This window comes from Ictalurus furcatus, chromosome 26, assembly GCF_023375685.1.
Source record: "Ictalurus furcatus strain D&B chromosome 26, Billie_1.0, whole genome shotgun sequence".
In the NCBI taxonomy this organism is placed as follows: domain Eukaryota; kingdom Metazoa; phylum Chordata; class Actinopteri; order Siluriformes; family Ictaluridae; genus Ictalurus; species Ictalurus furcatus.
The window spans coordinates 7,264,543-7,289,861 of NC_071280.1; the positions used below are offsets into that span (position 1 = coordinate 7,264,543).

Genomic DNA, 25,319 nt, shown 5'->3' on the forward strand with positions numbered 1-25,319 from the left:
ACATGTTTAGGGATTCTGGTGGTTGGTGCTGTATTTTCATAGACGTTAGCGGTGGTCTGCTGCTCTGTGTTTACTAAGAGAACGAGACACAGCTTTACCACGCGGTTCTGATCAGCTGATTATAAAATAGTCGTTCCGGATGGAGTTTTCCCTTTAAACGTATGGACTAGGATACATTCCAGCAGTTTTTATTTGTTTGTTTTTTTCTAAAAAAGGTGTGCTATTGCAGTGCCATGACCACGCTGCCATTTGTAGAAACTGCTAAATGGGACTATAATAAAACAGGAAGAGAACCAGTGTGCCAGGCAGACTAAATAAACATATGCATCCAAAAATAAATAAATTAAAAACACACATTTTGTACACTCACTCGCTCGCACACGCACTACTTTCACTCATAAAAAGGCAACACTCCATAATACAGTATAAAGACCCAGTTCAATTTCCTCTTGATATAACGGACTGAAAGCTATAAGCCTTCAGGCCAAAAACAACCTCTTAGACTTTATAAAAACATGCATACATTGTTCATATACTGTAGATCAGGGGAAAAGTAAGATTACATATATTTATATTGCCTTTATATAACTGTGTATTGTGACTCCGGTTCCTATGTTTAAACACAGTTCGATCATTAGAGGATGTCCTACGCTTACTCCCTCCTGCATTTAATGGAAAAAATTAAATAAATTGGCACTCCAAATGATAAAACAAAAACAAACAAACACACACAACACACCACACTCTACAGGAGGCGATCTGGGACGACACATCACTCAAAAAAATGGCGAGTAAGCAGCAACTCCTCCCTCTATACATACTGAAAGAGGAGAAATAACTCCTTATCCACAAAATATACAATCATACAGGACAGTCACAGAGAAACCTGCGACTGAAGGATTTTGATATGGTATTGAAATGTGGACATTTATGCTCCATGTGAACTTGCAGTTCTGAGTGAAATTGAGTTTTGTTTTTAAAAAAACAAACAACAAAAAAAAACAAACAAAAAAAAGGCTTACTGGGATCCACGTTGGACCACATCAAGAGTCTTTAAAAATCGGGTACTGCATTTGCAGGAGGAGATCCTGTGTTATCTGGTTTAAAAAGGTGTGTAGTCTGAGGGATACATGATGGGAAGCCAGTTTTCAGTGTAGGTGGCGCAGTGCATCCAGCCCAGAGACTTCATCAGCTGCAGCACAGACAGAGCAGTTACTCATTTACAAACCCAAGCTTTGGGTGCAACTTTTTAATTATAGCAAAAACATACAGTCAGGTCCATAAGTATTTGGACATTTACTCAGTTTCTGTCATTTTTGCCTCTGTACACCACCACGACGGATTTGAAGTGAAGCAATCAAGACGTGATTGAAGTGTAGACTTTCACTTTAATTCGAGGAGCTCAACAAAAATATTGCATTAACCGTTTAGGAATTACAACCAATTTTTTAACTTTTTTTATTTATTTATTTTTTTTACAGAGTCAATAATAAATGTAATTCCTCTCATTCCTAACCAGTTAATGCAATATTATTTTTCGTTAAACCCCTTGAATTAAAGCTGAAAGTCTACAATTCAATCATGTCTTGATTGCTTCATTTCAAATCCACTGAGGTGGTGTACAGAGGCAAAACTGCAGAAACAAACAAACAAACAAACAAACAAACAAACAAATAAATAAGTGCCACTGTCCAAATACTTATGGACTTGACCGTATTTTAACTGCCGTTCAAGAAGGAACAAAAGTCATTCTTACCTGAATGCAGTTCTTCCAGTTTTCTTTGCTGGGTTTGTCTTCTACAATTTTCGAAGCGTATTTCAAAGCTCTTCCATACATTTTATTTGCTAAGGCATGTTTGTAGGAAAACAACAGAACCTGCCAAGGAAGCACGAAGCCGTTAACAAAAAATAGAAAAGTGTAGGTATGCAGTACCGATTAATGAAGTCCGTCAGTAATCTAGTCCAGAATCCACATGAATAGAAAAAAAATCATCTCTTTTCCTCAAGTTCTCTGCCACAGGAAAGTCTTCAGGACAGAGACCCTTGTGCTTTCTGGTTTCTAGACAACAAAAACTGTTTTTTTGTTGTTTAGGTTATTTTTAATTTTTTTTTTTTTTACACTTAAGTGACTTCAATAGAAATAAGGCTGGTGTGGTATAAAGGGTATAAAACACTTTGGCGTGGCAACAAGCCAAGTTATGTTTTACTACTTAGAATGAATTAGAATCAAGGCGAACAAAAGGTACTATGTCATGGATGACTGATTGTCCCTATGAACTAACAGCATGTCCTTATATACACTTTACTACTTTTCTTTAATTAAATTCTTCCAAAATAGTATTAGTGATGTCTGTGTGAACCTCCTCTCCAGGCAAAACTCTATGATCTGCTTACAGAGATTATAGATGTTTGTGGCTGTAACTTACTGATATGAACACATGTCCATAGGTTAAGTGTGACTGCAGTACTGACTGAAATGTGGGCGTGGTTGCCTGTCTTTTTTGAAATACCTTATTACCATGTTTATAAATCACATTCATTATATATATCCTTTACTCACTATATCGATATACTACATACACTAGAATTTCTACACTGCACTCGGTAATCTCAGCAGGATAAAAATGGCCGACAGAAAATTAGCACACACCTTAGAGTCGGTGAGGTCGACCCACTTTTGAACCTCCCAGAAAGTGTCGGTCAGTGCTTTAGTCACGCCGTGTGGGTCGTCTTCAGAGCTGCCCACCTCGTTCGCGCTCGCCCCCTCCTGCTCTGGAGGCTGCATGAGCTGATCAGCCAGAGCGCAGCCTTTCCTACAGAGAGCGTCCAGCAGGGACGACTTCTGCTTCTCCATATCACTGCAAAAGCACAACACGTTCCGAGTCACGTGGGACATTTTAAAATAGTCAACTGGACTTGAGGAGCTTTAGGTCGTCAAGATTACAACACAACGAGCTTTGGCTTAATACTGTTAGGCTATAAGCTCGATTCTACACAGGTCACTAATCAGCTACAGAGGACTGGAGCTGCTTTGTTTGTATTACAAGATACCCCCCCCCCCCTTTTTTTTTTTAAATTACCTCTTTATAGAGGCTGCGTCTGGACGAGGGTCTGTCTTCATCGTGAGATACACTGCCAGTGCAGTCTGGTCAATGTGAGAAATAACAATATCTGCTGCTGACATGATGTCTTGCAATCGCTTCAGTCGCTCCTGAAGGGGAAAAATTTAAATAAATAAAATAACAAGGTGAGCTAACTGTGTGCGTAAGTAAGAAAGAAAGAGGTTTAAAAAAGTGAGGTACCTTCTCTGAATCCAGCTGATGCAGTCGTTGGACATGGAGAGGGAGATAATTTGCAAAGTTCTCCTTCAGTTCATCATATAACGTATTATTGTCCAACCTGAGGGTTAAAAAGAAAAGTGAGTTCACAAAACGTGTGCGAAAAAAAAAGAAAAAAAAAAGCAGGACTGGTAAACAGAAAGTAGCGAAATCCCGGACTGACTTCGTCATCCACTGGATCTTCAAGTCTCGGAGGGCTTCGGAGAACTCCTCCTTCACGTCCTTCTCTTTCTCCCCGTCCTTGTCCTTCTCTTTTCCTCCGTTCTTTGATTTGTTAGGGGCCGAGATCAGGTGGTAGAAAATTTGCACTATGTCCTAACCCGGGCGAAAAAAAACAAGAGAGAGATGCGAGTTAATTGGCCGCCTTCTCATCACTAAAACATATTAGTCATGAGGTACAGCAGATTTAGATCCAGCACGGTCTCCTGCTTTTTAAAAGAAATGCAAACACTATGTCCATAAGAGAATTCCAGGTAAAGTTTTAAATCCATCATCATAGACTAATGTAGTATATATTTGAGACATTATGGAGAAGTCAACAACAAGATGGACAGCGGACATGACATATGGTCAAGATGTGATGTTCGGGCGTCATTTTTGAGCTTCATAAAAATCACATACATTGCAGATCCTTACAGAGAGAGTGTAGAGATATATACTCACCTGCCACTGTAAATAAAGATTTATATTCCTTTTAAACAGTTTTGTTATTCTGCATCTCTAAACTATTGTAATAAAATCATTTTAGTATTGCATTTGCAGATTCACAGAGCTCTAGGCCATCCAGTACCTTTTTAAATTTTCCTTGTCGTTTGGCTGAGGCTTGGCCCTGGTGGTCAGAATAACACACAATGAAGGAGAGAAGAGAGAGAGAGGGAAAAAAAGGAAAAAAAAAAAAGGGAAAAAAAAAAAAAAAAAAGACATACTTGGATCTCTCCCTGTCCATGTATCTAGTCTGCATTCTGTGTTCAGCATTCTGTGTTACCATTTACTCCTCCGTCTCGGCTTAAATCGCTACAGCTAAAGTGCCAGTGAAGTTAGTCAGGATCGCTTGCTAAAAAGCCACCTAGTGGTGATTATACAGAAATGCCAAAGAAATCCATTTCCTACTTCAGCTACACTACCTGTGAAAAGTTTAGACACACTTGTTCTTTATTTTTATCCCCCAATAAATAATAATAATAATAATAATAATAATAATAATAAAGTCATCAAAACTCTGGAGTAACACAAATGGAACTATGGGAATTATGTTGTGATAAAAAATACTAAATAAATCAAAATAATTTAGTATTTTATCATCTTCAGAGTCGACGCCCTTTTTGCCTAGAATTTCCCGAGATGTATTCTTGGCGTTTTCTCGACCGATTTCTTGAGGAATTTCCCCGAGATGCTTTTTAAACAGTATTAAAAGGAGTTCACACCGACGCTGGACTCTTATCGACTGCTTTTCGGAATGTTCCACTCCGAGCCGTCTGTTTAATAAAATCATTTATTGTAAATAAAATGTTCGTTTTCTAATGAAAGAAATTAAAATGTCGGCACGATTATATTTCTGTCTACAACACTGATTTCAAACGTTTAATCCCACACCTTCAGATCAAAAGATCATGAGAAACATTTCAGTTGCGTGTCCCCAAACCTTTGACCGGTAGTGTACATCTCATTCAACTGTGTATAATATAATATCTTGTGCTACTGAAGTCTCTTTAGGAAAAGGTTAAGACTTAAATAAGTCCAGAGGCTCTTGTATCGGTCATCAGTGAAGTAACAGCAACAAGAACAGACAAAACCCCCTCAGGAATACACCATGGTGATGAGTCCGGTATGAAGCACACCAGATAGATCCACAATTTGAAGATCAGACTCAGGCCAAGTGTTCTGAAATTTCGATTAAAAGACTCCCGTTTGTGTTGTACCAATTCGTGGATTAATGCCTAACTGTGAATGGCTTTGTCAGATCTGTAAATTGTTTATCTATACCATTTCAGCAGAAATTTGCATTTGAAGAAAAAAAAACAAACAAAAAAACCCCCCCAGCAAATTCATTAGCAACAGCAACTCTACAGGATGACAGGGGTGTAAACTTTGTTTCGCTCGTAGATGATATGATGTAAAATCAGAAAAATGGTACAGAAAAAGTACCCTATAGTAACACCTCATACACTTCCCTGCTCAGCCTCTCAGCCAATCAGCTTTTTCATGGCGCTGGACAGATTCACGTAGTGTATAGTTGATAAATATACACTTTTACAATACTGTAATTGTGTATGGACAAACATGATCATTATACCATGCGTCAGGGATGCACTGATCCGATTCGGAGTAGCCAAATTGGATTTCACAAGACAAACATTTCAGATCTAATCCAGTGACACTGAACTCATATTATAGCGGCACGCTCGAGGAGAACAGTGTCCTAGGTTCACGGCATCTGCGTTGTCCGAGTGCCGTGTGGATGTTAGCTAGAAGAGAATAACTAATGGGACTCGCTCAGCAGCACCTTTTCACCAGTATAAGGTTTCTGCTGAAACTCCTTGCATCTGAACAAAATAATTAATCAAATAAAACAAAATAAAATAAAATGGGACTTATAGTTACACCCCTTATGAAAATTAGGCTTGTTTTACACCCCTACAAAAGCAGCATGCAAAACAAAGACAGAGACAAAGCTTCTGATTGGGCCAGATGTGTGTGATGGGTGGGACTCAAAGGCTGCACAAGCCACTAGCATAAAAAGAAACTGACGGCAAATTGGGCCACTCACTGCTTTTTTCCCGTACTCGCTCTTCGGTACAACCAGAGAGCCGGTCATGTAGCACCCTGGACCTGTACCTTTAGGTATCCTGAAAGATAAAAGAGAAGGTAATGCAAGCTCATGGACAGAGTCCGTTACCACGGCAAAGGCAGTCCCCTCCACGTGGGAAGAACTGAAACCTACAGCCTACTCAGATACATTATCAATAAAGAACTTCACTAATGACCTCAAAAGCTCAAGCAGTCGATATTATAAAAAATAAATAAAAAATTAAAATAAAAAAACTACCAAATCAAACAAAACCACACACTTGTCATCTGATAGAGAGGTGATGTAGAATGGCTGCGAGGTTCCTGGTGCAAGAGTGAGCGAGTTTGCTTTCTTCTTCGCCAGCATGGCCGCCCGGTGTGTCTCGTACACGTCCAGGCTCAGGGTGTTGGAGAGGCGATGAGACACTACGAAAGGCAGATCTTTCAGCCGCTCCAACTCACTCTGCTGCTCGTGGCGAACCTGCAGCCGGATGGTGTAGTCCCCTTTCTCCAGCTTCAAAGAGTACTAGTGTATCAGAGAAGACGAGATTTAATGCTGTGAGCTGAAGTGTAACGGAACGTGTAACACAGTACGCTCGGACATCAAGATCAGAAATAAACTAAAACCGCTGCTCCAGCGCAGATAAAACATCCTGTTACATTTCCGATTCGTAACGTTGTTTACATAAACCACACTAATCTTCCCAACATCCCAGAGCGTAACATAAGGATGTACTTATCTACCTGGTGAGGATAAGCATCTCCCGAGCCCATGAGTCTCTTGTTCTGGTCAAAGAGGAGCCAGAGCTGGCTGTCAAACTCCGACTCGTACAGCAGCTCACACAGTAGCGGACAACTGGGGGTCACCTCTCCACTTTTAGGCTGTAAAACAAGCACTGAATCAGCACTCCAGGTCAGTCTGGAGTAGAACATAACAGAACTTCTTGAGAAACAATGTTCCCCCTACAAGACATTTAAAAAGTATGACATTCATCAGACTAAATTAATTTTTTTAAAAATTGTAACTTCCCGAAAATCCGAGCACCCACTGCTTTTACTTCCTCCGAGAAGGATTTTTTGGATGGTTAGAAGTCAAACAATTATATTATTCTTGCATAGTATACATAGTGTATGTATAGAAGTACACATAAGCACACATACGAGTTAATGAATGCAGAGGCACACTTTAGATGTGTACAAGGTGCCTAATGTGCATGTCTGAGTAGCTGCACACCTGATGAAAGCTGTACGTAAGGACGATTTCATAAAGCTGACGATTGTTGGGTAATACGTCTCTGGAGCCAAGAGCTTTTGTTTTGGAACTTATTGGCCTATGGGGGGAAAAAAAAAACCCACAAAGAAAACATGTTCACAAATGCTCACTAGAGTGCCACATTCTGATCTGCCAAGACACATGTCCAGAAGAGTCTGTAAAGGGTTTAGTATTACATCTAATATTCTTCATATGGGTTTACAAACCATGCTGTATTTTTAGACAGAAGTCGAACACTCTAAATAAATGTTTTGTTTTGATTCCAGTGGAATATAAAGTTTAGTCACCTAAGGGGCTGCACCCAGTTCTTCAGAGTAATGGTTGGGGAGACCTCCTCGTATCTAACAGGAGACGACACCTCAAAACTGGTTATGCCCTCAGAAGCATGCTGCCAAAAACAAGGGGGAAAAAACCACATTAATGAGCTAAAAGGAAGCACGCACACTACAGTCTCTGTAAATAATCACACAATGATAGTCATAACACATTCAGAGCAGAGGAAGGAGGGAAAAAAGGAGGAAAAACATCAACAACACTACTTTCCTGGTTTGTGGAGGGAAAAGTCACATTTGGATAAATTAATTTTCAAACATACTAAATTAAAACAAAATACACTACCGGTCAAAAGTTTGGGGACACTCGACTGAAATGTTTCTCATGATCTTAAAAAGATTTTGATCTGAAGGTGTGTGATTAAATGTGTGAAATCGGTGTTGTAGACAAAAATATAATCGTGCCGACGTACTCCTTTCTTTCATGACATAACTAACATTTTATTTACAAATAAATATGTTTTTAAACGGACGACTCGGAGAGAAATATTCCGAAAAGCAGCCGATAAGAGTCTAGCGTCGGTGTGAACTCCTTTTAATACTGTTTAAAAAGCATCTCAGGGAAATTCCTCAAGAAATCGGGTGAGAAAACGCCAAGAATACATTTCGGGAAATTCTAGGCAAAAAGGGCGTCGACTCTGAAGATGATAGAATACTAAATTATCTTGATTTATTTTGGATTTTTTATCACAACATAATTCCCATAGTTCCATCTGTGTTACTCCAGAGTTTTGATGACTATTATTATTATTCTAAAATGTGTCGGAAAAATAAAAATAAAGAATGAGTGTACTTTTATTAATAGTTACAATTATAATATAAACCAAATAAAATGCGACCCCATCACCGCCTTCTTCCATCATTAAATTGTACCAGTTTTAGTTGATCCTGTGCATAGTGCTCTGTAACACCACCTGTCCACCTCCACCAGAGAAATATCACTTTCAAACATACAGAAATATATATTTAAAAAAAAAAAATCTCAAAGATTATTTTTTTTAAACCAGAAGGTCCCGCTATTTACTATAGATACTCACTATATGAAGAGGAGAGGGAGACGTTCGCAGCCCGTGGAAGGAAATGGTATAATCTACGATGACATCGCCAAGACTGGCCCACCAACGAGCGATGCACACCTCTACCGTTCTTCCAGGCTAAGACAGATACAGATCAATGCTGACACACGCTGTTATCTAAATGGATTGATTAATCAGGATTAATGAAACACTGTCTGTTAGAGCACGTGATTAGAGCCTGGTACCAGCACAGGGAACGCCTCTGTGAGCGAGCCCTTCTCCAGCAACGAGGAGAATTTGTAGAACTCATTAGCTCGGTAAGCCCTCTGCTTCACCAGGTGCACGGCATGGAGGACGAACTTGGAGGAGACATCAGGGGAGCGAGACGTTAACATGATCTCTGGTGAAGAAGAGGAGTTGAGAGAATGCAAAGATGTGTGTAAAAAATAAATAAATAAATAAAATAAAATAAATAAAGCATAAAGACAGAGTACAAAAACATCAGCACACTTGGTATTGTCATGGGTGATCTTCCACAAGTGATTACTCAAGCACCAGATTCTATGCTCACACACACACACACACACACACACACACACACACACACTCACTCACACACACACACACACACACACACACACACACACACACACACACACTCTACCCACCTGCCCACGAGGTTCCTTGAGGGACGGTGATAAAATGGCGTCGTATCTGGCCTGGTCTGAAGTGAACGTCCATGAAGGAGACCTCCTGATTCTGGCTCTCTGTAACCCTGTACAAGAAAGCTACACTAGTCACACAGTAAGAAGAGTAAAACAGGACAAAACAGATGTAAATAAAAAATAAAACAGGAGAACAACATTGTAATGAACTCACTTTGTGGGGATTATAACCGTTATGGGGACTCTGAAGAGGGGACCGGCACTGGGTGCAGAGGTATCATAAGCACACACCTGGTGAGACAAACACAAGCAAACACACACACATCCACACAAATTAATCCTGAAAACAATTCAATAAATAAACACCTTGCACACGAGCTCAGATTGTTATTTAATTGTATTTTCAGTGGCTTAAACAAGTCATCTAAAACAAAGCAAATCATCGATAGAATCTGAGTAAACACGTAATTTAAAGTTCTAAGGTTAAACGCCTAGATATAGTTGGTGAAGTGTTGTAAGTGGATAGAGAGAGATTTACATGCAGAAGGATCAGTACCTCGGTATAATGCAGGCCCTCTCGTAGTCCCTGTGGGTCGACGCGGACGTTAACATGACGGCACTGGTTCATGAGCTCCAAGTGAGCGGGGCACTGCACCCACGGCGTGCTGCAGGTGAGTGCCAGGTGTAACTGCAGCGAGATTCGTACAGAGTTTTCTGGGAGACAGACACAAGCAATGAGTCACATGCACGAGGTCTACAGGCCCCGGTCACACCTGGCGTGAACATGCGTAACGGATCACGAGCGGACAGCCGAGAGCATAGCCGGTCACACCCGGCATTATCAACACGTCTCCACGGACCACTTGCGATCGGATTTCAAGGCGGTCCACTCATACCGGTTCACTAAGTCAAGGACTAAGAGTACTAGCAGTCTAAGAACTCTGTTGGGGACGTAGCATAGTATGAAAAGCACACAAGACAAAACAAGAATTAAAATAAATAAATAAATAAACAAACAAACAAACAATGTGCTAATTTAAGTACTTCATGAAAGAGGTACGTCTGTAGTCATCGTTTGAAGACCAATGGCCAATGACTCAGCTGTTCGGACATCTATGGGAAGTTCAGCTCACCACTTCGCCAGAACAACGAGGAGTCTTGATGCATGCCTTCCTTGTACCCCGAGAGATGGTGGGTCCAACAGGGCAGCGCTAGAAGATCAGAGGGAGCGTGATGCAGTCCAGGGTGCGGTAAGTGCTTTAAGGCAGGTGGGTGCTGGTCCATTTTTGGCTTTGTAGGCAAAGCATCAGTGTTTTAAATCCGATACGTGTAGCAACAGGAAGCCAGTGGAGGGAGCGTAGAACTTGGGGAGGTTGAAAACAAGTCATAGATAGAGGTTGAGTGGTGCTCAGAGGCAGACCTGCTAGGAGTGAGTTGCACTAGTCCGGTCTCAAAATGACAAGGGATTGAAGAAGCACCCAAGTGGCATCTGAGGATAAAAATGGACGAATCCTTCTGATGTTGTAAAGGAGAAATCGGTTTAGCAGTGTGAGAGGAGAAGGACAGTAGATTGTCCATATGCACTGATGAATAGTAAGATCTGAGAGTTAACAAGATCCTGGGGGGGAGGGGGGAGTGGCACACATCTTCTGGGATGAACAGCAGTTCAGTTTCAGCTGGTGAGCTGCCATCCAATCAAGCTGAGATCTGAACAGAAACATGAGTGTCTGAGGAAGGAAAGGTGAGGATTCAAGTTGAGTGTATGCAGGGGTATGAAGATGTGAGGATATGACCTCACAAATAGAGTGGGTATAGAGGGAGAACAGAAGAGGATCTAGAACCCACACTACTGGGACACCAATGGAGATTTGGATCCCCTCCATGCCATCACATATAACCGACCCTCCAGGTAAGAAGCAAAGCGTTGCCATGCTGTTCCACGCATTACAAGATGCACGAGGTGGACAAGAGAGTCTTGTGGTTGACTGTGTTAAACGCTGCCGAGAAGTCCTAGAGGATGAGGACTGATGACAGTTTGGACCGGAGTATGTCCAGAGTGACCCGATCACCCAGGACACATGTTAACACCAGGCGTGAATGGGGCAACAACAACAACAACAAAAAGATCTTTAAACAGAGCACAGGAACTCGAGTGAAACGGAATTAATTAACGTTAGAGACACCCTGTTGAGACAACATGCCAAACATCAGATCAGAAAATAAATGAAGACTAGGATATAGAAATCTGCATCTGCTACATCCTGGAAGATGGCAAGAGTTTACGTGAATACCCTGGAAAGTCTACGACTGATGGCTGACAAGCATGTTTTCGGAGCTTCATGAAATATATTAGACCCATAATCCAAAAAGACTGAAGACGTGTTCAGACTGAAGTACTGTAAGTATTTTGCTCAGTGCTTATGGTAAAATGTATGAATCTTAGTATCTGTTTTAGTCTCTAAATAGGGTATTCAGATATACTTTATCTTAGAAATATGCAATTTAGGATGAAACTAGCCTAGTTACCATTTTCATGCCACTGTGAAATGATCCGTTTGTCCTTCTACAGCAAAATAAAACTTTTTTTTTTTAAACCATCATCAGATGAGCAAATGCTGCTTGCTCTACCTACTTGCTTTGCTCACTTTGATTTCTCTTCTCCTGCACTGATGTTCATGGATTATCTCGGGCCAACGGTGCTGGCTACAGCAGAAGAAAAAAAAAAACAAACAAAAAAAAACAATCGGTGTCTGATGTCATCTTGGTCCTTCATGGAATTTAATCCTTCAGTGAAGACTGATCGCAGTCTTTCAAGCAGAGGTCGACCAATTTATCAGCACCGTTAACCGATTGCTGGAACTAGCGATTGTCTGCAAAAATCTGCACAGATAGATTTTTCCGGTTGCGTCCATTATGAGAGCGTGTGAGAGGGGTCCGCTTTCATTATGCGGTACGAGAGCGGCCTCTAGAGGCGAAATAAAAACCCATCGCTGACTAATTTTGTTGTGTTATTTGAAGTGTTTTTTTTCATTCATTTTGGATGTCTCTATTTTTAAGGTGTTATTTGGAATGTTACTTTTCGGTTCAGCTTGGATGTACATATTATTTACTTTTGTTTATTAATATTTCTATATTTCATTGTAAAATGTACAGTACATTCTTCATGGAACATTCTTAACGTTCTTCTTTCATGGCCCAACTTAGTTATCGGTATAATCCACTATCGGACGACCTCTACGTTCGAGTTTATGATGCATCTTTTGAAAATTTGCAACCAACTTTCTGTTAGACTGGCGTTAAATAGAAACACAAGCATAGTGCCTCTTACCAGTGTTTTCTGGAAAGACCGGCTCGATTCCAACTCCGTGATCAGAGGGAGTGGAGACTTGGACGGCGTCTCTGAGGTAGATGCCCCGCTGATTCCCTACAGTGACTGTGAAGCCCAGATTATAGGTGGGAGTGGAAGCATGCTGCATGAGGTAGTCAAACGCCCTTTCCACCTACAGCAGAAACACACACACATTAATTCCAGTCCGAGACGTGCATGCACCCACACAGATAAACAATTTATGTACCTGAATAATGCCATGACCCTGCGCGAACACTTCAACATCATCCACTTTGTTGGCCGTGTTTTCCAAAGCACGTCTCACAGCTGCAACTGTCGGTCGCATCCCGTTCTGCTTCAGACCTTCACACACACAATTTATATATAACCCACAATGCAAACTCATCAAGAACATTTTAAACACACAACAAACAGGTCGGGTTATTGCTTATCTTCTTGTACACAGTCTTTTTTTTTTAATTATTATTATTTTTTACTATTACCACCCTCAATATAGATTGAATTGAATCTCAAACCCAATACTGATTTAGATAAACATGAAGAAAAACATAAAAGAAAACGCGTTACGAGATTACCCGTAACATTATCAAAACAAGCGTTAGTCTGAACTCTCTACCTGAGAGTACGAGCGCGATGCCTCCACAGGCGTTGGGAGAGGACATGGAGGTGCCGTTCATTAGCTGCGTGCCACGCAATGTCCAGTTGGGCACAGAGGCGATGGCTCCCCCAGGTGCACTGATGCTGACACCCAGAGCTCCATCAGTACTGGGACCCCTTGAGGACCACGTGTACTGGTTAGGAGGCAGCTTCTCCCTCAATGAATATTCTGCCACCATCATGTCAGGTGTGACATAAGCACCAACACCTAGAAAGAAAGAATATTGAACATGAACATAAAATTAGTTAATAAACCTTTGCTTTGTTTATTAAACACTCAGCCTGGAGCTCTGCTGATTCTGCAGCTGAAGCTGAACGAATCTCAGTCTTGCTGTTGTGAAGGGGCAAATATTTCTTTCATGATTCAGAAAGTGAAAAGTTAACTGACCTACGACGCTACTCGTGGTTCCTCCCGGACATCCCACAGTGGAGAGACAGGGCCCGTTGTTCCCAGCGCTCGACACGTACATGACATTATGTTTCTGCACCGCCTCGCTGATTACTTCACAGATTCTCCTAAAAAATAAAAAACAAAACACCACAACGATCAATAAGATAAGACAATAAAAGTGCAAAACAAACATGGTCAACTCACAGACCCGTTTACATGATATTGATGCATCCTGCACCATGTGAACTGACCCCTTGTGACACAAAAGGTTTCAGGTTGTCTTTAAAAAAACGATTTACTAGATTATAATTGAGCCACTAAGGTGACCTCGCTGGTCTCTATTGCCTCTCTAATTTAATAAGTGTAATGGCAATTAATAAATTGAGGTAATCAGGATAATTGAGGTATCCACGCAATTCATTTATGTTCCAACACAATTAACAGAGGTCGGCAAAACTGATTAATCAGCACCGAAAACAGATTACTGGAACTATTGGCTATCTGGAAAAATCCACACTGAGTTTTTCCCCGTTGTGTCCATTATGAGAGCGGCTGAGAAGGGTCCGCCATCATCATACAGTACGAGAGCGGCCTCTAGAGGCGAAAAAAATAAATCACTGACAAATTCTGTCATGTTATTTCAAGTGTTTTTTGATTCATTTTGGATGTCTCTATTTTTGTGTGTTATTTGAAGTGTTTAGTTTGGATGTATAGCTTATGTTTACTTTAATATATTAAGATTTACACAGTTACTTATTTAAAAGTACAGTATATTTTCATGGTACAGTCAGCACTGTTTATTTTTGTAATAAAGTAAAGTTTAGCTTATTTTACTTCGAGTGTCATGTTTTCATTCAGTATCATTTTTAAAACAACGGGTTGATTAATCTGTTATCGGAAGGTACTGCCCTTATTAATTAGATCCCTTCTACAAGCAGTTAATAAATATTGAACATGAGGCACTGTGATACAGAGTGCTAAATGTGAGCTCTCAGTAAGCTGTACACATCGGCTCACCCTGAGTTCGGCCAGTGGGTTGCCTCCCCATAGCTGTAGTTTACAAGGTCACACTTGTAGTTAATGACCTCGATCATCTGTAAATAGTGACATAAAGAAAGATGAGGTACGATTGGAATATGAATCAGGAATTTGCTTTTACAGCACAACAAACTATAAATCTAAATGAAACATTTCATCTATGAAAACAAAACAGAAATTTCACTTTAAATCAATAAAATTGTTCTTGATAACTGGATTTCGTTTTTTATTTAACATCAACTGTTAAGATGATGGGACATTTGGTAGAATTATTGGTAAACCTAACATGTCCAAATTGCTGGATTTTCTACTAAACTCAAATTTATTTGAAACAAAAATGCTGAAAGGAGTGGCATCAGTTAAGCCATCAGCTGTAAAACTACTCTGAACACGGGAAGCCAATGCTGTGAGCTCCTACCGCTCGGATGAGGCCTGTTCCTGTCTCCATCGTGCTCAGGCGAGTATCCCCTATTTTCAGTGCCAGGATTTGGGCACCAGGGGCCACGCCGTTTCTCTCTGGCTCCTCAGGGAAGTAACCTGCCGCTATACTGGCGACATGAGTCCCATGAGCACCTGCAAAGCCAAAAAAAAAAAAAACCAACAACTCAGTGATGAAACATCTGGCTGTAAGACAATCACGATGCTCTTTACAGCCTTCTTTAATAACACGGTGGACAAATGTTTAGCCCAGGTGCCTGGGACAAGCATATTGCAGTTTCTCCAGCAATAAGTAAAAGAAAGAAAAGAAAAAGACTCTAATCCCTATGGACAATATTCGAACCTCCACTAGTGACAATGCAGAGAGTATTTCCTTCATCATAGATGTTGATGGAGTAATTGAGCATCTCAGCATCTCCAAGCATTGCATACTCCTGTCTTTCTCTGTAGGAGCTAAGCACAGTACAGGACGCCAGGTCTCCACTCTCTGACGTATCCACCACTGCCCTGCACAGAAATATCAATATGCATTAAATCAGTAGCAATACATCATAATCGAGTTAGTATCATCTCAGTCATTAAGATACAAAACCTACGTATACAGTGCATTAGACTTATACTTGAACAATAAGTATAAACTGAGCAAAAAATAAATAAATAAATCACATTTCTCTCAAAACTTTCTTTGCTGCTTCTAAGCTGTAATTACTGTGTTTAAGATGTACCTCCAGGTGACACCATCGTGCCACGCCACGCAGTCGTACACAGGCCCAGGGTCGCTGTACTTCTTCTCCATGGTGCCTAACAGCTCAGTTTGGCTCTGCAACTCCTCCTTCTGCAGCTTCTCCACCTGACATCCAAAGCACACTCCAGGTTAACTAAAGCACTGTTAAAGCAATGCCTGATGGCACAGGGACAAGCGACAGGTACTCGGGAATAATAAAAACTAAATGAGTTCCTGGTTGGATCACGTGTTAATATTGATCAGGAAAACTATGAGTGAGTAATAGAACAAACCAAAAACAACCGATTTGGTCGGATCTAATTAAATTCTCATTGCTCCCTTTGCAGTGACTTCAGTAAGTATGTCAGCAGTGCCTTGTCTTTGACGGTGAGGGTCACCTGTGAGGGGTTGGGGTGAGGCTAACCTGTGAGGGGTTGGGGTGAGGCTAACCTGTGAGGGGTTGGGGTGAGGCTAACCTGTGAGGGGTTGGGGTGAGGCTAACCTGTGGGGGGTTGGGGTGAGGCTAACCTGTGAGGGGTTGGGGTGAGCAAGGTCAAACTCCTCCGTCTTGCGACTGGCCTCGGCGAGAGCTGCTCTGTGGGCCGGGTCCCACATCTTCTCCTTGCGCTCTTTCTGATTTACACACACACACAAAATTTTCAGTCAAAGATTATTCAGTTCCTTTAAAATTGCATTCTAATATGTTTTAGATGAGCTTATAGGTTTGTCCTGCCACAGATAGAAGCACTAAATTATGCACGTGTCATCTAAATCACGAAACAGGAAAACTTTTTGGAGCCCAAAGGTTTGGGAAACATTCTACCTGACGTCAGATGTCTATATGCAAATATAATACAGTGAGGGAAAAAAGTATTTGATCCCCTGCTGATTTTGTACATTTGCCCACTGACAAAGAAATGATCAGTCTATAATTTTAATGGTAGATTTATTTGAACAGTGAGAGACAGAATAACAACAAGAAAATCCAAAAACACACGTCAAAAATGTTATAAATTGATTTGCATTTTAATGAGGGAAAAAAAAGTATTTGACCCCCTCTCAATCAGAAAGATTTCTGGCTCCCAGGTGTCTTTTATACAGGTAACGAGCTGAGATTAGGAGCACACTCTTAAAAGGGAGTGCTCCTAATCTCAGCTTGTTACCTGTATAAAAGACACCTGTCCACAGAAGCAATCAATCAATCAGATTCCAAACTCTCCACCATGGCCAAGACCAAAGAGCTCTCCAAGGATGTCAGGGACAAGATTGTAGACCTACACAAGTCTAGAATGGGCTACAAGACCATTGCCAAGCAGCTTGGTGAGAAGGTGACAACAGTTGGTGCGATTATTCGCAAATGGAAGAAACACAAAAGAACTGTCAATCTTCCTCGGCCTGGGGCTCCATGCAAGATCTCACCTCGTGGAGTTGCAATGATCATGAGAACAGTGAGGAATCAGCCCAGAACTACACGGGAGGATCTTGTCAATGATCTCAAGGCAGCTGGGACCATAGTCACCAAGAAAACAATTGGTAACACACTACGCCGTGAAGGACTGAAATCCTGCAGCGCCAGCAGGTCCCCCTCCTCAAGAAAGCACATATACATGCCCGTCTGAAGTTTGCCAATGAACATCTGAATGATTCAGAGGACAACTGGGTGAAAGTGTTGTGGTCAGATGAGACCAAAATGGAGCTCTTTGGCATCAACTCAACTCGCCGTGTTTGGAGGAGGAGGAATGCTGCCTATGACCCCAAGAACACCATCCCCACCGTCAAACATGGAGGTGGAAACATTATGCTTTGGGGGTGTTTTTCTGCTAAGGGGACAGGACAACTTCACCGCATCAAAGGGACGATGGACGGGGCCCATGTACCGCCAAATCTTGGGTGAGAACCTCCTTCCCTCAGCCAGGGCATTGAAAATGGGTCGTGGATGAGTATTCCAGCATGACAATGACCCAAAACACACGGCCAAGGCAACAAAGGAGTGGCTCAAGAAGAAGCACATTAAGGTCCTGGAGTGGCCTAGCCAGTCTCCAGACCTTAATCCCATAGAAAATCTGTGGAGGGAGCTGAAGGTTCGAGTTGCCAAACGTCAGCCTCGAAACCTTAATGACTTGGAGAAGATCTGCAAAGAGGAGTGGGACAAAATCCCCCCTGAGATGTGTGCAAACCTGGTGGCCAACTACAAGAAACGTCTGACCTCTGTGATTGCCAACAAGGGTTTTGCTACCAAGTACTGAGTCATGTTTTGCAGAGGGGTCAAATACTTATTTCCCTCATTAAAATGCAAATCAATTTATAACATTTTTGACGTGCGTTTTTCTGGATTTTTTTTGTTGTTATTCTGTCTCTCACTGTTCAAATAAATCTACCATTAAAATTATGGGATGATCATTTCTTTGTCAGTGGGCAAACATACAAAATCAGCAGGGGATCAAATACTTTTTTTCCCCTCACTGTATATAAAACTTACAAAAAGCATCTAAAGAGTGAAATTCATTCTGACGACCCTACTGTTCTGTTCCTATTTCAGTTTGGCATAACAATTAAAAGAGAGTCAGAACTTAACTAATTACATGCCAACTTCCATTCATAAATAACACTAAACAGTAATAAGTGACATTTTTAAAAATAGAAACATGAACGAATATTAGGAGAAATGCTGATGCGTACCCACTAAGTATATCATAAACTTACCTGTATCCTCTCTTTGAGCGGTTTGGGGAAAAACTCATAACCATTTTTAACACCGATGCGATATTTTCCTGATGGGTTCACCCAGGCAGAAGGGATCTGCACAAAGAAAAAAAAATGAACAAAATGAAAGTGGAGGCAACACGTTACACCTTGTGTGTGCAGAGAGATACAGCAGCGGTCGATTTACAGTGCGACTAGAGCAAGATGAGACGCTTAGTGTCGAAGGAATTTGTGGAACAGATATGATGCACTCTGTATCTTAACACCAACATGGACGGACCTTGAGCGTGCGTCCAGAAAGCCCGAGCACTTCTCCATCTTTCGGCTCCGCCACCGTGGACATGTTGACATCGCCACTGCCCGTCGTATCGATGATGTCCACAATCTTAGGCTTGCCCTCTGTAGTGGTCTAAACAAGACAGATTACAGGAAAATAAAAATCAATGATGCAGTCACGTGATGAAGCTGTTTATTTAAGAGTACATCCCAAACAAGTTTGTTCATTATAACAGCTGTAAACAGATGTTTCCCTCACCAGCCTCTCACGAGGAAAGACTTTTAACTGACGCTTACAAAGCTCTGACACTGGAGACTCCTTCCCTAGCAGTCACACTGTTTAATTTAAAATGGTAAGTCGCAGGATGGATGTTGGATGATGGATATCGACAAATTATATATATTATTTATTTATTTTTTTACATACATCCACACCAGGAACGGCTGAGGAGGGTCCGCTGTCATACAGTACGAGAGCGGCCTCTAGAGGTGAAATAAAAACTACCACTGTCTAACATTGTTGTGTTATTTGAAGTGTTTTTGATTCACTTTGGAGGTCTCTATTTTTATTTGGAGTGCCACTTTTTATTTCAGTTTGGATATATATGTATTATTAGTTCATATATATTAATATTTATATATTTATTTTATTAAAAAAAAAAAGTACAGTGCATTTTCATGATACAGTCAGTACGGTTGATTTTTGTAATGAAGTTCAGCAATATTATACTTCATATAATCGGTTATCGGCAGGTTCTGTCCAACTAATATATTGGTACGGTGTGAGGAGACGTGTGTACACACACACACACACACACACACACACACACACACACTTAATGGTGTTGTATGTAGTAACAATGTAAACTCTGTGAGCTCCAGCTATTCATTATTTTTCTTATTACATGTACTTTTTGTAAGGAATATGATTATTTTGTCCATAGCCGTCTCACATTGACTTGCACAGGAAGTCTTAAATCGAAAAACGGGCTCGGATTTTATCTTAATTTGTCAATATTTCACTAAGGCACCATCATAAACCAGCTGCAACGTTTTGACGGAATAAGAATTCAGCTGTGTGAACCAAGTTGTAAATGTAACTTAAAAACTTCTTCAGCCACTTTGTGTTAATTATTTATTTTGTACTCATGTGTAACCATTTGATGGGAACAGACTCACTGTTGTGTTTATTTGTTTATCTTGTGTCAAGAACATAACCAGCAAACTCCACTGGTTTTGTGTGTCTTGTGCATCTCTACTCAGTTATACAAACTGTCTATTTAAAAATAATAATAATAATAATAATAATAATAATAATAATAATAATAGTGACACATGCAATGATTTTTTTTTTTCAGGCTACTTGTTTACACAACTTTAAAGCTATCATTCATTTATAAAAGATGCTGGAGAGAAGAGAAACTCACTCTGGATACTGAAGTTGGGATTAGCTAGCTAGCAAGCCGGGTCTCATCACTAACAGAGGATGACACAGCTTGTTGTTTTTGTGTTGCGTAAACACAAACATGATATTATTGAACAAAAGTCTTCCCAGAGCAAGACAGGGGTGTTTTGTCATTAATAAAGATAGCGCTAGACCGCGGTAGCTTTCTGCCAGGTTAGCAAGTTACACAAAGCCAATGAATCGAGCTCTCCAGCTTAACAACTAGCCGCGGCCTGCTCATCCGCTGAAGCCGCGGTCTCGCGTTACCTGCATGCCCGGCGCCCCCGGGTCCACCCCGGTGTCCAGGATGGCGATAAGCACCCCCCGGCCATCGTACTCAGGAAACCTGGTCAGGAATGAAGCAGCGCCGGTCTCCTTTTTCGGCAACAGCCCGTGTAAAGGGAAGGAATCTTCAATAGAGCGAGTAGCCATGACCCGACCAGAGAGGATGAAATGAAAACAATATTATACAGCAGCTTGAACGAACAACCGGCGTGTCGGGATTTTTAAAGCAACAGCAGCCTGACAACTGTTCGTTCGGGCTCGATGCAAAATAGCTGTCTAGACGCTACACAAGTGCCCTATTTCAAGCATGAAGTACGCTCTACGTAGTGCACTACATATCCAAATAGTAGTCAATCGACACTCAGCCTTAGTTTTATAACAAAAAAAACCCAAAGCGGATGGCGGTCTTCTTGTTAAAGTGTCAGTGGAGCTCTAATTTTATACTGTGTTTTCCTTCCCCCTCGAATAAGTTACTAGAAACAATCGATGAATATACCCACCCTCATTACAAATCAATTTACTCCATCAATACAAATCCAAACAGATATAAATATGCATGATATGTAAATATGGGACCGCCCCAAATCCTCCTGCCATCACCAACTAGCCGCCTAGCTAACTGCTAGTAAACTGCCAACAAAAATAACATTACATTGCATTTTACAGCTCATTCAGACATATTTTGCTTAGATGTTGGAAAGAAGCATTCCATGGAAGCATTTTGATTCAATTTAAATGACTCTATAAGATGTAGCAGCGTCACTTACATCTGCGAAGTAAATACAGTCTCATCACCTTTCAATGAGAACAACATTAGTTTCAAGGTTTCAGTAGCAGAGAGTTAATTTTCATCAACAAATTCTAATGGAATAATAGAACAGTCATGAAATCTGTCCACATATGCTCTCGCAGGCTCGACTTCTAGCTGTCGCTAGTGAGTCTGGTATGCTTCATCATCAAATGTGGCCGAGAACCACCTGCTATAACAGAAGAAGTCTATTTGATTGACCATTGGCTCAAATGAACAACCAAGTTTAAAACAAAAGTCTCTAATAAGTAAATCAATCCAGTATTCCAGGGTCAATCCAGTAAATTCAGAAAGCTCTATGTGTCATAGTGTTCAAAAGTTTGTTCTCCCATTGGCAAAATGGTGAATGGAAGAGCACATGCTTGAATTTCCAACCTTCAAGCTTTTGAATATTGTGACAGCTAAATGCACAAAGGTGATATTGTGACAGCTAAATGCATGCCTAGCATGCAGGTTATGCAGCTAAAATACTCAGATATTGAAATCCCGCTCGTGTCTACCTTTGCCAAATGCTAATTTACTAGCCTGGTTTACTACAATATGGTAAATATAGAGATTAAATGGTTAGTAAAAAAAGTAAATGGTTAGTTAGAGATTAAAGATTAGAGGCAGGAGGACATGAGCATGATTCTTAATTTCATATTAATGCATATTCAAAGATTGTTGCCTTTGTAACTATGGGAAGCAGGCAGAGATGTTCCTGGGCCTATTGTAGTCGTTTCTTGGGCATTAAACAAAAACATGTTTAAGAATGTATCCATCCATCTTCTGTACCTTTTATCCTACACAGGGTTGCGGGGAGCCTGAAGCCTATTCTGGGGGAATTAGGGCACAAGGCAAGGGACACCCTGGATGTGGCGCCAACCCATCACAGGGTACAATCGCACACACTCAAACACTCATTCACTAGAGATGCCAGTCATCCTACAACACATATCTTTGGACTGGGGGAGGAAACCGGAGTACCCAGAGGCAGAGGCAGGAATCGAACCCCCACACCTGGAGGTGCGAGGCAAATGTGCTAACCACTTAGCATTGTGCCCCGTTGTTTAATTTAAGAATGTATTATTCAAAAAATTTATAAGATAAACTATCAAAAAATGTCCGATTAAAGAATGAGCCAGGAATAGCGTTTGCTCATTGCGACCACAACTTCCAATACTTCATGTCCGTAACATGAATTGGCCCTCACTACCTGGTAATCATTTTACATTTCATTTTAGTCACTCATTTTGAGTGTGGTCAGGTAAGAGTTGCTGTTTACCATTCCTGTTTCACCAGGACAAGAACACAGACAGGACAGAGAGAGTAGAGACAGACAGAAAAATATATTAATGAAGACAATTTGGATATAAATCAGGAAATTGTGAGTTATAGACTTGTCACAGAGACAAAAATACATTAAGGGGGACAAGAGGAAGGATGAGATCTGTGTACATGCAAAACTGTCAGTGCATTTTTCCTTGTGTCAAATGAGGTTTTTTTCACTAAAGTATATATTAAATAATGGACTGAATTGGCTGGGGTCGTCCTACTTATGTCGTACTTATCACCGGAACGGCTCTGCGCTGGGTGGAATCCTATCTCTCAGGCAAATCCTTAAAAGGTATCATGGAGGGGAGGAGTTTCTGAAACTCAGCAACTCACAACTGGGGTTCCCCCAGGGGTCAGTTCTGGGTCCACTGCTCTTTTCAGTTTATACTACATCTCTGGAGCCTGTGTTTGAGTCTCATGGTTTCTCATGTCACTGTTATGCTGATGACACTCAGCTCTATTTGTCCTTCCAGCCTGAAGATCCATCCATCTCAGCACGCATCTCTGCCTGCCTGTCTGACATCTCTGACAACTTGGCAAAAACCGGGCTTCTCATCATCCCTGCCTGCCCCTCAATTAACCACAACCTCACTGTACAGCTAGGCACAACCACACTCAAACCAACCAGGACAGCCAGAAACCTTGGGGTGACTTTTGATGCAACGCACTACTCCCGGGCCTCGCAGCCAGCTCCATCAAACCCCTTCAGATGATTCAGAATGTAGCAGCATGCCTTGTTTTCAACCAGCCCAAAATAACCCATGTCACACCCCTCTTCATCTCCCCCCACTGGCTTCCTGTAGCAGCCTGCATCAAATTCAAGGCATTGATGCTCACGTACAAGACCTTGTCTGGAACAGCACCACCTTACCTCAACTCCCTCCTCAATCCTCAATTCCAGCAGAATCTGTCACTATCTTCAAAAAACAGCTAAAGGCCCACCTTCCATGAGCACGTAACTAATCCCTAACTTGTCGTCCACCTGACCCCCCCCCCCCACCCCCTTTTTTTAAACAAAAAATCTCGAATGGTAGCACTACTTGTATTGTTCTCCGCTTGATATATACTCCACTTTGCCTGTATTTCCTCATTGGTAAATCGCTTTAGATAAAAGTGTCTGCTAAATGAATAAATGTAAATGTAAATGCATGTTGTCAGTGGGAACGTTCATTTATTCATTCTTCAGTAAGAAGGTCATGGTCTCTGTGAAATGTTGGAACAGTGATGTTAGATTTATTTATATCACAACACTTTTGAATTCAGAATTCTGATTGGTCAGATTTTGGTTGCTGATTAATTTCCTATTAAACAACAGCTCTGACAATAGTGCCGGCTGCAAGAAAAATAACCGATTTATAATAATAAGCTCGTTCTTATACATTACTAAATCATTCATATAGTAACAGCTCATTCACAAGAACTTGTATGATGGACGCCCTACATAATCTAAGACTAATAATACAAAGATTTTAAAAGTATTGTTATTTAACAAAGAAAAATGTATAATCATTGTTATGGTAAAGATTTCAGTAAGGAGATGTTTATTTAACATTTATGGAAGGAGTCTTAGGAGTTAGTGGTTTGTAAAATACAGTACGTTTTCCAGCACAGGAAAGTCTTCAGGACAGACGATTTCCCACTTTCTCTCTAACATGACAGTCTGCATTTTTTTGTCTTTATGACTGTTACACAATATCTTCGGTAACAATGTAACTATAAACTGATATAAATTACAACATAAAAATGTAATTGTTGGAAAACTGCTGTGCTACAAGAGGAATAAAACACTACAAGACATGTCGTTATAGGAAAATAATGCACACTTGGCTATCATAACACCCCGTGATAGATTATTTTCCAATAACAGCATGTCCCATCTTGTTTTATGATATTTATTATATGGAGTTCTCAATACTGATGCAAACGTAAATGGGCTTAATTTAACTAACCACGTTTTGGTGGCTGGTTTTCAGTCTTTCATTTGTTTCTGTTTCAGGTTCAAAATGATAACTATAAAATACAAAAGAATAAATATCATTATTTGATTACATGATACTGCAAAGCCTTCAAGCCTTCGTTTAAACAGCCTTTAACAACTGTGTTGAATAAAGAAAAACATTTTACAGTTAAAGTACTCATCAATAAAGCAGTGTGAAACTGCATTACATCATTAGTATTATCACCATTATGCCATGTTATAATTTACATTATTAATGTATTATATAACATTATATAATTTACATTACCATCAACTGTAGTACCAGAACTCTGCTTCCCAGTCACATGAGCCAAACATGGTTCATCCCTGTATAATTTAACCTCTGAGTAAAGGTCACTTATGTTCAGATGTGTAAATACAGTGGCAAGAGAAAGTATGTGAACCTTTTGGAATTTCATGGTTTTCTGCATAAATTTGTCATAAAATGTGATCTGATCTCCATCTAAGTCAGGGGTATTGACAAATATAATGTGCCTAAAATA

At 40.6% G+C, this 25,319-nt stretch overlaps 1 protein-coding gene across 4 annotated transcripts; it reads right to left on the reverse strand.

The window, feature by feature from the left end:
- Positions 1 to 209: 209 nt before the first annotated feature.
- On the reverse strand, positions 210 to 21,601 carry tpp2 (tripeptidyl peptidase 2). Of its 4 annotated transcripts, XM_053615619.1 has the most exons (29): positions 20,699 to 21,601; positions 18,992 to 19,120; positions 18,712 to 18,807; positions 16,537 to 16,641; positions 16,010 to 16,134; positions 15,628 to 15,791; positions 15,265 to 15,419; positions 14,826 to 14,902; positions 13,806 to 13,933; positions 13,377 to 13,625; positions 12,987 to 13,102; positions 12,740 to 12,911; positions 9,968 to 10,125; positions 9,626 to 9,702; positions 9,415 to 9,521; positions 8,992 to 9,146; positions 8,768 to 8,884; positions 7,686 to 7,786; positions 7,360 to 7,456; positions 6,870 to 7,007; positions 6,407 to 6,651; positions 6,106 to 6,184; positions 4,129 to 4,167; positions 3,502 to 3,653; positions 3,303 to 3,399; positions 3,081 to 3,211; positions 2,651 to 2,858; positions 1,757 to 1,876; positions 210 to 1,192 (listed from the first exon to the last, which is right to left on the reverse strand). In XM_053615619.1, the coding sequence occupies exons 1-29, from the start codon at positions 20,861 to 20,863 to the stop codon at positions 1,103 to 1,105; spliced, it is 3,792 nt and encodes a 1,263-aa protein (XP_053471594.1). In that variant the 5' UTR covers positions 20,864 to 21,601; the 3' UTR covers positions 210 to 1,102. The 4 variants fall into 4 exon arrangements, with proteins under 4 accessions (XP_053471594.1, XP_053471595.1, XP_053471592.1 ...); XM_053615620.1 differs by lacking the exon at positions 4,129 to 4,167; XM_053615617.1 differs by having other exon boundaries at positions 3,303 to 3,653.
- Between the last annotated feature and the right edge of the window lie 3,718 nt (positions 21,602 to 25,319).

What these genes read in the sequence shown, in the direction of transcription:
- tpp2 (XM_053615617.1), bottom strand. Translation starts at nt 20,863, where the DNA reads ATGGCTACTCGCTCTATTGAAGATTCCTTCCCTTTACACGGGCTGTTG. An exon ending in TCAAGGAACCTCGTGGGCAG is followed by an intron (nt 9,147 to 9,414) that starts GTGGGTAGAGTG and finishes CTTCTTCACCAG; the next exon opens with AGATCATGTTAACGTCTCGC. An exon ending in CAGAGGCGTTCCCTGTGCTG is followed by an intron (nt 8,885 to 8,991) that starts GTACCAGGCTCT and finishes TATCTGTCTTAG; the next exon opens with CCTGGAAGAACGGTAGAGGT.